Consider the following 12,615-nt stretch of genomic DNA (forward strand, 5'->3'; position numbering starts at 1 on the left):
GTTCACAAGCTGCTACTCCTCCAGGCCAGTGTCAGTATTTAGATACCAGCTGGCATTGAATATCCAGTTTCCAGTGCTTGGTTAGCGCTTAGACTCCCCTCACAGATAGTGCCGATGTGGTCAGAGAAAGTGATCAGCAATACAATCTAGGCTGAGAGGGGAGATATGATAGAGTCTTTTAAATGCATATGAGGCAAATCTCTTTCATTTGAAAGAAAGCTCTGGAAGGGGAAGGCATAGGATGAAGTTTAGAGGTGATAGGCTCAGGAGTAATCTAAGGAAATACTTTTTTACAGAAAGGGTGGTAGATGCGTGGAACAGTCTCCTGGAGGAAGTAGTGGAGACAGAGACTGTATCTGAATTCAAGAAAGTGTGGAACAGGCACGTAGGATCTCTAAAGGAGAGGAGGAGAACATAAGAATTGCCATCTCCAGATCAGACCCTGGGTCCATCAGGTCCAGTGATCCACACACGCGGAGGCCCCACCAGGTGTACCCTGGCATATCACCAGTCCCCATATCACCGTATGCTTCTCAAGGGAGATGTGCATCTAATTTATCCTTATCACTCTATGCCACTCTTAATGAGATGTGCATCTAGTTTACCCTTAAATCCTAGAACGGTTGATTCTGCAATTACTTCCTCTGGGAGAGCATTCCAGATGTCCACCACTCACTGCGTGAAACAGAACTACCTGATATTCGTCCTGGACCTGTCCCCCCTCAGCTTCAGTTTATGTCCTCTTGTCCGTGTCACATCGGACATTGTAAATAACTGCTTCCCCTGCTCTATTTTGTCGAATCCTTTCAGTATTTTGAAAGTCTCGATCAGGTCTCCTCGCAGTCTCCTCTTCTCAAGGGAGAACAACCCCAGTCTCCTAAGTCGTTCCTCCATACCTTTCACTAGCTTCGTTGCTCATCTCTGCACCCTCTCTAGCAGTTTTATATCCTTCTTTAGGTATGGAGACCAATGATGGACGCAGTATTCCAGGTGCGGTCTGACCATGGCTCTGTAGAGCGGTATTATAACTTTCTCTGATCTACTCGTAATTCCCTTCTTTATCATGCCTAGTATTCTATTTGCTTTCTTCGCTGCTGCCGCACATTGCACCAATGGTTTCAGGGTCCTATCTATCAGTACACCCAGGTCCTTTTCCTGTTCAGTCTTTCCCAGAGTTACACTTGACATGCTATACTTGTGTTCTTTATTTTTTCTGCCTAAATGCATCACTTTGCATTTTTCCACATTAAACTTCATCTGCCATTTATCTGCCCACCTCTCCAATTGATTCAAGTCGATCTGGAGTTCCTCGCTGTCCTTCTGCAATCTGATTGCCCGGCATAGCTTTGTGTCGTCTGCAAACTCGATGATTTCACTGGATGTTCCTTCTTCTAGGTCATTTATGGAAATATTAAATAAGATGCGTCCAAGTACCGAGCCTTGGAGTGGATGTGGATGGGCCATTTGGCCTTTATTTGCCTTCATGTTTCTATGAATATCCTTCTCATCAGTGTTCCTTCTAAGCTGTGCTAGTCTTACAATTACATTCCTGCCAGTGGGAGGTGCTGTTTCAGCATCACATTTTCAACAGGCAAGCTCTGCAAGACGCCAGGGTTTAGCTAATGAAAACACAATACTGAAACACCATGCCCATTGGGAGGAATGTAGTTAGGGGGGAACATTGGTTCTCATTCTCACCAGCACTTCAAACTGGATAAATGCCTTTAAATATTGTCGTCGTTAGGTGCCATCAGGTCCCAAATCCTTGACAAGAACTGTATTAAGTTAGTCCACTAAAAAAGATATTACCTTATACAATTTTGTCAACCTTTATTTCTGTGCAGTGTAAAGAAGACCATGATATGAAAGTACAGGCTTACAAAATCATTTTTGCTCAGTGTTTTCTGACCTAGAGAGAGACAGCTTTATAAATTATTTTAATACAGAAATCTGTACATTAAGTAAAATCGTCACAGTAAGGGCCAGAAGCAGCGAAGTTTGCACTGACAGACAGCACTCAACCACATTGAAAGAAAGGGACTGTTATCTTCTGCATAACTGAAGTTCCTTTGAGACATCACAGTCACAATGTGTCTTTGGCTACCACTGAATGGAGTCAGAATCTCAACTTCTCTCCAGCAAGTGCTCGTCCTTCCCTAGCCTGGCACTCTATCCCAAGGAGGCACAGAGCCTTTTGCCAGCCAGCAAAGTCCAAAGTCCATGCAAAAGTGCCTCAGCAAGTGTTGGGCACGGCAGGGCAATAGTTACAACACAATAAAAACATTGGCCAAACCTTAAAAATACCTCTCCCCTAATAAAACGAAAACACACACAAAAGGCAGATGCCCTGGCAAATGGCTCCTTCCTCACAGGATTCTACCAATGAAACTTGTGTCCAGATGCACAATTAACATTCTCAAGAAGGACATTTCTTTCCGTGTGTTTTCAAAGATAACCCTGGGGTCATCGGACTGGCAACGCAGACAGTTGGGTGCCATCACCATGGCCAGGTTATTCACATCCATCTTGGTTGTGCCAACATTCACTGGTTGAGCAAAAATCTGAAACGATGAAAAGGAGCATTAGAAAAGAGAAGGAACCATCAACCCTGGCAGACTTTACTCCCCACCAGCCAAATAACTACAAAGCCACTGCTCCCCGCTGTTTCTTTCCTGCTCCGAGCATGCCGGGGTCAGTTTGCCAAATACGGCACTACTCAGAGTTCGGCTCCACCATTGTGAAAGATGGTGGTGCTGGAGGCAGGTGCCTTAGAAACATAGAAAGTGACAGCAGATAAGGGCCAAGGCCCATCAAGTCTGCCCACACCAATGACCCTCCCTTAACTCCCTCTGTGAAGAGATCACACCTGTCGATCCCATTTAGTTTTAAAATCAGGCACATTGCTGGCCTCACCAGCCTTGATGTTGAACCAGACCAACTTCTAAAGGCCTTTATAGGTGGGTCTGAGCCTGCATCGGGGGGTGTCCAGTGGAGGAGGGGAAGGGAAAGGAGAATGAGAGATACTGAATCTAGTATGAGGGGAGGAGAGATGATGGACTTGGTTTGGGGGGGGGCAAGGGAAGAGAGGAGAGATACTGGACATGGTGGGGCAAGATGCTGAACCTAGTGGGAAAGGGAGGAGAGGAAGAGAGAGATGTTGGACCTTGGGGAGCAGGGGAAGGGAAGAGAAAAGATGCTGGAATTGATGGTGTTAGGAAGAGATTCTGGACCTGGTGGAGAGAGAAGGAAGGAAAATGATATGCTAGATCTAGTAGGGGGGGGAAGGAAGAAGAAGGAGATGGTGGAGGGGTTTTACAGAGAGACAACAGCTGTTTTAAACCCAAGTCAGCCCCAACTTAAAAATTAGTAAAGGCCACTGATCTAGACAATGAATGGTGGGAATAAGGAACAGAAACTCAGAACAGGTGCCTACCTGCAGAAAGTGTATGAGGTAACACAAAACCAGTTTGTTTAACTCAGGCAGCAACTGCACCACTGCTACGGCTGCATCGGGGTTCTCATAGTTAGTAACGCACTGTTTATAAAACTGTTGAGGAATCAGGGGTTCCTCCAGCTCCCGGTACCACAGTTTCAGCAGAGATGCTAAAGGAAAAGAAATGGAGATTTAGCACCACAGCTGTGTGAGGAGATAAGTCCTAGGAAAGACGATTGGCCCTACGATACTCAGGTGCTTTAGTGTGTGGTGCTGTGTGGAACCACCTGGATCAGGGGTGGGCAACTCTAGTCCCCAAAGGCCAGAATCCAGTTGGGTTTTCAGGATTTCTCCAATGAATAAGCATTGAAAGTGTGCATGCAAATAGATCACATGCATATTTATTGAGGAAATCCTGAAAACCCGACTGGATTCCGGCCCTCGAGGACCGGAGTGGCCCACCCCTGACCTAGATACACATCTAACGCTCAAATATTTAGCGGACGCTCTCTCAGATTTAACATACGAATAATATGGTATCCTGAGGATTACATCATTAACTGAATTACTCGTCTTCTTTGTGATACTTCCTATCGTTTAGGATTTGTGGGGTACAAGAGCCTCAGAATCTGAGCTACGATCCATCCTGGGCTCCAAACGTAATCATTCACTCTGCTTCTGATAAAGTCGTAGGCTAAAAAACCCCTGTCATCTATTTTTCTTCTTTTTATCTTTTTCTATCATCGATACATACTGTCCCTTATATTAATGTAGGATGACCTGCATTCCTTCCTCTTTCATGAGTTCGTGTTCTCAAATAAACATAAATCTATCATACAGGTTTTGTTTTTTTCCAACTCCCAGATTCCACTAGTTTCAGCCTCAGGAATTATCAACAACTCACACAACCAGCAGTTTTACAACGCGTTGCCAGAGGTTGTGGTAAGAGCGGATAGCGTAGCTGGTTTTAAGAAAGGTTTGGACAAGTTCCTGGAGGAAAAGTCCATAGTCTGTTATTGAGAAAGACATGGGGGAAGCCACGGTTTGCCCTGGATCAGTAGCATGGAATGTTGCTACTCTGAGATTCTAGAATCTCGTTACTCTCTGGGATTCCGGAATTACATTACATTAGTGATTTCTATTCCGCCAATACCTTGCAGTTCAAGGCGGATTACAAAAGGAGTTATCTGGAACTGAAGAGTAGAGCGAGTTGTTTCAGAGAATTAGGATGAGTCTTGTGGTGTTAATTTGTCTTCAAGGATTTCTTGAATAGCATGGTTTTTATTTCTTTTCTGAACAATTTGTAGTCTGGGGTCGTTATCAGTAAATTGGAGCGTTGGTAGTCTAGTTTTGCTGCTTGTGTGGCTAGAAGGCCATCATACAGTTTTTTTCATTCGACGTCTCTGATGGGGGGTTGTGTGAACGGTTTGTGGGTTTTCCTATGTCTGGTTGAGGTAGTTTGGATTAGGCTGGGCTATTTCCGTTTATGGTTTTAAATAGTAGGCAGTAGAATTTGAATTGTACTCTTGGGAGCCAGTGAGGTATGCCGCCGTGATGTGGTCGTGTTTCCTCAGTGAATAGATAAGTCTTAGCGCTGTGTTTTGAACTGTTTGTAGTTGTTTTATTATGGTTGTGGGGCAGGGGAGATAGAGTATGTTGCAGTAGTCTAGAAGACCTAGGATTCTGCATGGAATCTTGATATTCTTTGGGGCTCTAGAACCTTTTGTTACTCTTTGGGATTCTGGAATGTTGCTACTCTTTGGGTTTTGGCCAGGTACTAGGGACCTGGATTGGCCACCATGAAACGGGCTACTGGACTTGATGGACCATTGGTCTGACCCAGTAAGGCTATTCTTATGGTTTCAAGCACTTATCCTTGGGACGACAGGTGTTGTGGGGGGGGGGGGCTTGCTTTCCTGTGATGTCCTGCAGAATAAGGAACCAATTCCTGGACAATGGAATGGTGTATAGGTTGGGGGTTAGAGGTGAGGTATAATACGAAGTCTCAGAGGGCTCAATTTGTAGAGTCAAAGTGGGAACTTTAATCTTGCTTTTTCATTTACGATAACTTCTACATGGGGAGAGACGGGATGATGGTAATTATATAAAATTGTAATAATAACAATAATAATCAATTTATATACCACAAGGCCGTAAAGTTCTATGCGGTTTACAGTTTGTTGTGATGTCGTCAATAAAAATGGTTGAAACTAAAGCACTTGTCCTTTTACCAAATCAAAAAAGAAGAACTTATCTTAGATTCTCCCCGTCGGCTACTCTGTTCCTTCTGTTGGCTGTGCCATGGATCATTTACCGCTGACTTTATTACTTATATTGTGGATCCTCCTGATGCCGATGCAGCCAGCGTTTCGCAAAAATTCTCTCTTTCCTGCTGCATCAGGGCAAATATCTAGCAGTAATCTTTATTTCTTCAGATTTTAAATCAAACCAGGGTTCTCCGTGATGTCCAGGTACCACTTCCTCCTCCCTCAATCATTCAGCGCAGGCTGCAAAGCCACACTTACTTTCTAGTGCTTGAAACCATTGGTTGTGTCAGTTGTGATAATCCCTTTTTAGGGATATCTGCCTTAACTCAAGCTGTAATAAGCATATTAGACCCTTGTACTCCACTTTGAGATGAATATTGACATCCTAATGATAGTTTGAACTGATTTCTAATCAATAACAGGGTTCATGAAGGACACAGCTGCCTGCGAAGAGATCTTGGTGTTTGAAGTTGCTGGGGTGCTAGCTGTGAAGTCCTACTTTTTCCTGGTGTGTGAGATTGTAGCGTCTACAGACCTAGCCCAGAGCACTGACTGAACCCACTCAAAAGACCACCCTGTAATCTCTTTACCTGGGATAGTAGGATCTTCCAGATTGTCTGGAATCCGCCACTGATCCACCTGAAGCTTCAGTGCATTCACCTCATCGATGTCTCCAGGAACACTGAACAAAACAAAGAGGTATTTAGGATCCAACATGAATTAGAAGGCAACCCATGAATCCCAGATTAGATGAGATATATTCTTTTCCTCGTTTCCTTATTATTCAATTTGATGTAATTTGTAAAATCGTTAATTTAAAAAAAAGATATTCAGCCCCAGCATAATGGCATTCGGATATTTCCATTTACATGTGTGAGCAATCTACACAGGCCATGCAAGGTTACTGAAATGACCTTTGTCAGATTGATATAAAGCTCTGGGATACTGGAAGGTACAAAAAATGTGTTTTGTTCCAAGATGCTTCCCCAACCCTCTCTCAAGCAAGCAGGTGGTAGTTTTGGCTAGGTTGAAAGAACACACCGGAATATTCCTTCAGTTCGTTCGCCACCCAACGCCAAGACTTGTTGCGAGAGCCGTGTCTGCACCCAAGGCAGCCTACGGTCAGGAAATGTGTCCTGCTGACGCAGCATGATCTCTTCCAGAGAGCTGCCAAACATTGAGGGTATGTGGATGGCATTCCTCGCATGCTCGATCTCCTCAATGCTTGGCTTTTTGAGTCCCTGCCAGAGACAAAAAAAAGAGTGTTTTAAACAATGGTTAAACATCCTCCACAATCGAGTAACGAGCACCCTTTAACAGACAATAGTCGGATTTTCATTGACTGATGGGGCATTTTCACTACTAATATTGTCACATCCAAAATGAAGGATAAACTAACTTTAATGCCAGATATTCCCAACCCAAAAGCACAAAATCATGGCAGGAGAAAGACTGAACTCACGTGCCAAAAGTCTTTAAGGGAGCAGAAAGGATAGTGGATTGTACTGATGGGCCATGATGGATATAGGGCAGGAAGTAAAGAAGAATGGAAGAGAATAGAGAAATAGCAAATGAACAGGAGACCCTGGAAATATTCAGAGTACAGAGAGGAGATACTGGAATCAGAGCAAGATTAGAAAAATCTAGTCACCAGGCAACAAAAGTAGGAAAAATGATTTTAGTTTTAGTTTAGTAATTGAAATATACTAGCTTTGAGAATTTACATCTACTGTCTCTACATTTTTCACTGTACAGGAAATGAATCTCTAACTATTTATCTGGTGTTGCACTCATGCAAGAGTTTGGCATCTTACAGTTACAGTTTAATTGTAATCAAAATTTGTCATTTTAGTTTGTGGTCACTTATCTTGCATTTGAAGATGGGCCATCTATGCTCTGCACATGTGAGCAAGACCAGGTGTTCTGGTGGGGACGGATGTTGGCATGTGTTGGTTGGGTGTCAAGGCCTCATATGGGATAATATTTGCCAACTCTCCCTCAGCCCTTTTGAACTCAAAGCAGCCCCAACTTAAAACTTAGCCCTGACTTATCCCAAGCTTGGTTCTATGCATTCACTATCCTTTCCTTAAGAACCATCTTGTCATCTTACTGGATAGGACCAGAATGCCTCTTTTTGTAATCCGCCTAGAACCGTAAGGTATTGGTGGAATAAAAGATACTAATGTATTATGGAGGGAGAAAAGTCAAAAACAAACCAGTTGTTTGTATTATTCTACGTCTGTTGGTTTGCTGATTTGTACTGGCCTCAATTAATAGTTTGAAACTGATTAATCAATTTATTCCCCCCCCCACTAAGTCCCAAATATAATCCCCAAATACTTAATTTCTTATAACCATCAGGATAATCCTTCCTCTACATCTATAGAAACTAAAAGATTCCTCATCTCCAAGCATTAAAGAGTCACATTTAGATCAATTTCTGAAAGCTTCATACTAGTTGAGATTGCCATTAGGAAATAATTTCACAACTCTTTGCCTCTTACTCTGCATTTAAACGTGGTCTGGTAAGCAGAATAACTGCTGAAATGCACAAAATGATCTTTTGGGTACATAAGGAGACAGAACAGCAGCAAGATCGTGAAGTTTCCAAAATGGATGGCTCAGAAGACCAGAAAAGTAGGTAGACAGTTTCCTTAACACAATTCATTAGCTAACTAGACTCAGGTGTTTAAATAAGTAAATCACCCTGCAGAGTAAATCTACAGACTGTGTTTGAGGCGTCTGGACGAGAAATACAAGTATATTAAACTTTCATAAATAAAGCAAGTGGGGCAAGCATGGAAAGCATGATTCATTGAACTCTTTCAATCCACTCTTCATGTGTTCACACATCTGTTTGTTTGTGCGTGTGTGTGTATGTTTGTATGTGAGTATCTGCATGTTTGTATGTGCATGTGGGTGTGTCTGCATGTTTGTGTGTATTTGTGTGTCCATTATGCCTGTGTATTTCCAGTTTGTGTGGGTGGAGAGATCTGTTTGGGCTGGTTGTATGTGTGAATGCATCTGTAGTATGTCAGTGATCGTCAAAGCAGACGAAGGGAATTTCATTGTCCCTAGGTGCAATGAACCTGGGGAGGGGGGCTTTATTCTCTTCTACCCCCCCCCCCATCAGCTTCTCTCCTTCCTTCTTTGGATAAAAGCTGCCTCCCAGCCAGGGCTCCCACCCTTGATGCCTTCTCAGATTTAACAGAAAGAAATCAAGACGGAAATGGGGGACTCCAAAGAAATGAGCCCCAAGCATTTCAGTGAGAAAAGCAGTTCAACTAAAGACATTTAAACACAGCAGGTTGTGAAATGCTTCTCTCTAAACTCCCCCCAAACCCCCTCTCTGCAAATACCCCTCACCACTAAGAAAATTCCACCCCCAAAATACCCCCATGACTACTCTATCACTGACCTACTCCTGCCCCCAAAATAACTCCCATCATCCTGCAACTATTGCACTCTCACAAAACTACCCCAACTCTAATTACGCCAAACTTCAAATCTACCCCCCAACACGACCCCTACCATCAAAACTATCCCAACAACCCCCAAAATAACCCACCCCAAAAACTACCCACACACCTACCCCCGAGTCCCTAAACCATCTCCTCAGCAATCCCTGCTTCTCTCCACTAAGTCAAAGACTAACAGAGATAACAAAGCTACACAATATAGACACACACACAACCCCCTCTGGGAATGGAGGGTTGGAAAGAATTTCATGAGCCATGTGCTGCATCCATTCCACATGTTTTTGTTAACGTAAAAATAGCCTTACTGGGTCAGACCAATGGTCCATCTAGCCCAGTACCTGGCAGGAACCCAAATAGTAGCAGCATGCCATGCTACTGATCTAAGGCAAGCAGTAGCTTCCCCCATGTCTATCTCAACAGCAGTTTATGGACTTTTCCTCCAGGAACTTGTCCAAACCTTTTTTTAAATCCAGTTATGCTAACTGCTGTTACCACATTCTCTGGCAACGCATTCCAGAGCTTAACTATTCTATGAGTGAAAAAATATTTCCTCCTATTGGTTTTAAAAGTGATACACTATCCATACTTAATTCTAGCACCCAATAGCCTCCAACACCCTCCTTTTCACCAAGCTATGAATTAATGAAGAACAAAAATCTCGTTGTTTGCATACCTTTTTGCCTCCAGTAACAGCAACCTTTCGTAGTTTTCGATAACAATACTTAGCATATGTGCTTACGGACAAAGCTGTGAGAGAGAGAGAGAGAGAGGTTCAGCACAGAAACACTTTACATGATGGAAAATAACAATGGTCCAGCCCAGCTAGTCTGCTCAGTTTCTTTCCTGGTGCCATGACAGAGATGGTAAAAAAAACAACTGAAGAGCAAAACGCCACATCACATACAGTGGAGATGACCAGGAAAAGCAACAGGATGCCAAGACAATGTGGTCACTTTTAATGAAGAACTTCAATTGGACTCAACATGGCCATGTTTCGGCCACGAGGCCTGTGTCAGGAGTCTTTGATCAAAAAACACGTACATATATACACGCTCTTATGAAATTGGTAACCTTATGGTCAGCGAATGATTCGAAGAATCAAGTCTCAAAATTTTTTTAGTGACGTTAATGTGTAGAACTCAACAAAGCGCCCTCAAATGCAAAGACAATCCTTCAGATGCTCATTAAGGGGGGGCGGGGGTCTCATGCTCATCTGTTCCAGATGTCAAATACGCTACATTTGCCCATCGATACCCATGATGTTGGCAGCTAAGATTTCATACTGACAAAAATCCAGATGGGTTGCCAATCCTAACCTTTTAAGTTATTAGCACATCTGGCAGGTTCCTCCCTATCTCCCCAGCCCACCCACCGAAAGTTTTGGGCCTTAGCTTACCTATGACTTAATCTAGCTCTATAGCCAGCCTGTCGGCCTCACACTACAATGAACCCCTGGACAAAGAGAAATCAGCCTCAGGTTACCATATACCCAGGACTCAGCAAACGTCACTTATAAGTTGTGATTAGGCTTCAACCAATACATTCAAATAAATGCATTTATTACAGAAATACTGCAAAAAACATCCCTCATCCCTCCCCTTCTCTGTTTTGATGTCTCTTCCATGAAAATCGTGGCACAGCTGCACAAGCCTTGAGCAGCTGACAAGACCCTCATTCTCCTTCTCCGAAGCCTCTTCCCCTCCCCCTTCCGATCACTGTGCAGCTGTTTCCAGGGGCAAAGCATCAGAGCTGGTGGTGAAAGGACAGAATTAAAACCGATGGTGAGAGAGAAAGTTAAGACAGCTGGGAGGGTTAGGACTGAGTGGATAGTGAGGGGTGGATGCTGGTGGGTGGGAGAAAGCCCGCTACCGTTCCTTAAAAAATTAGGACAGGAAAAAGGCTGCTTTGCTATCCAAATTGTGGTTTTCATAATCTCCGGCATCTGCTGGACACAGATAATGAATATTTGGCAGGTGGCATTTAAAAATAACAATGCCTGCTTCCGAGGCTGAATATTGGCCAGTATATATGCAATTTAAAGAAAACACCAGCCCTGTTTTTAAAGCATCTTGGTCTCTACTATTTATAACTGCCCCCTGCCAGCTGTTTGTTCTGAGTTGATATTCAAAGTAGGAAAGGCTTCTGCCTGCTTAAATTACTTGTGTGAGGCTCTCCACAGCACTTGACCTCCGAATATCAGCACCAACTGTAAAAGTCATAGTCGGCCATTTTGGGAATGGTTCAGGGGGCGGAGCCAGCATTTAACCACTTAAGTTAACCAGACAAAGCAGGCCACATAAAACACAGTCCTCCCTTTACCTGGTTTTACTTAGGCGGTTAGGTGCTCAGCGGGCAAGTCCCTCCTATCTGTGTCTTTCTTTTCAACTGCCAACTCCAGGCTCCGTCCCTTCTGCCTTGCTGCCCCGTATGGTTGGAACAAGCTGCCCAAATCCCTACGACGGGCTCTGTCTCTGGCAGCGTTGAAGGCCCAGTTAAAAGCCCACCTCTTCGAGAGTGCTTTTGACTCCTAACTCCTCTCACCTTGGGTTCTGCATCCCTAACTGACGGAAAAGCGGGAACTGGGTTTGATTGTATGTGATGATCTTAAGGTGGCCAAACAGGTTGAAAAGGTGACGGTGAAAGCTAGAAAGATGCTAGGTGTGGCCAGTAGGAAAAAAGAGGTATTGATGCCCCTGTATAAGACTTTGGCGAGACCTCATTTAGAATATTGTGTACAATTCTGGAGGCCGCACCTTCAAAAAGTTATAAAAAGGATGGAGTTGGTCCAGAGGAAGGCTGCTAAAATGGTGTGTGGTCTTTGTGATAAGGCATATGGGGACAGACTTAAAGATCTCAATCTGTATACTTTGGAGGAAAGGCGGGAGAGGGGAGACATGATAGAGATGTTTAAATTCAATATATGGTTAAAATGTTATTAGCCAAGTGGTGGGGATACCACATGAAAAACCATTTATACTCAGTGGTAACAGCTAGTTCCTGATTCTTCAGTCCAGCGTGAGAATTGCTATAGCAGGAAGATCAACTCGCTGGAAGGAACATGAAATGTTTTGAGTGAACATCTATGAAGATAAGTGAACTGTGTCTCTTGTTCTTTTTCTTTGTTCTCTGTGCACAGTGGTGGTTTTTTCCTATTTTGAAAAACTACATTTGAAAAACTAGTGGAGTATTTTTTGCCTATGATACAGAACTGGACTGGCTAAAAAACTCATTGGGTTGCCGTCCGTATATTGTTGATGGTTGAGGCTTTTTCTCCACTAAGTATAAATGGTTTTTCATGTGGTATTCCCACCACTTGGCTAATAACATTTTGACCATATAATGAATTTATATTTTGTTATTGCAATTAGTATTCTTGAGAGATGTTTAAATATCTATGTAATGTAAATGCGCATGAGTCGAGTCTCTTTCATTTGAA

The 12,615-nt window shown here is 43.3% G+C and overlaps 1 protein-coding gene across 1 annotated transcript in view; it reads right to left on the reverse strand.

The window, feature by feature from the left end:
* Window positions 1–1,775: 1,775 nt before the first annotated feature.
* The window catches only part of LOC117345601 (rho GTPase-activating protein 39-like), a 49,640-nt gene continuing 38,800 nt past the window's right edge, over window positions 1,776–12,615 (reverse strand). Inside the window, exons 6-10 of the mRNA XM_033914491.1 lie at window positions 9,853–9,926; window positions 6,742–6,941; window positions 6,291–6,382; window positions 3,434–3,603; window positions 1,776–2,561 (exon numbers count right to left, since the gene is read on the reverse strand). Coding sequence (XP_033770382.1) covers window positions 2,367–2,561; window positions 3,434–3,603; window positions 6,291–6,382; window positions 6,742–6,941; window positions 9,853–9,926 — 731 coding nt within the window. The 3' untranslated portion in view covers window positions 1,776–2,366. The remainder of the gene's footprint in view (window positions 2,562–3,433; window positions 3,604–6,290; window positions 6,383–6,741; window positions 6,942–9,852; window positions 9,927–12,615) is intronic.

Source organism: Geotrypetes seraphini, chromosome 11 (genome assembly GCF_902459505.1).
Source record: "Geotrypetes seraphini chromosome 11, aGeoSer1.1, whole genome shotgun sequence".
Lineage (NCBI taxonomy): Eukaryota > Metazoa > Chordata > Amphibia > Gymnophiona > Dermophiidae > Geotrypetes > Geotrypetes seraphini.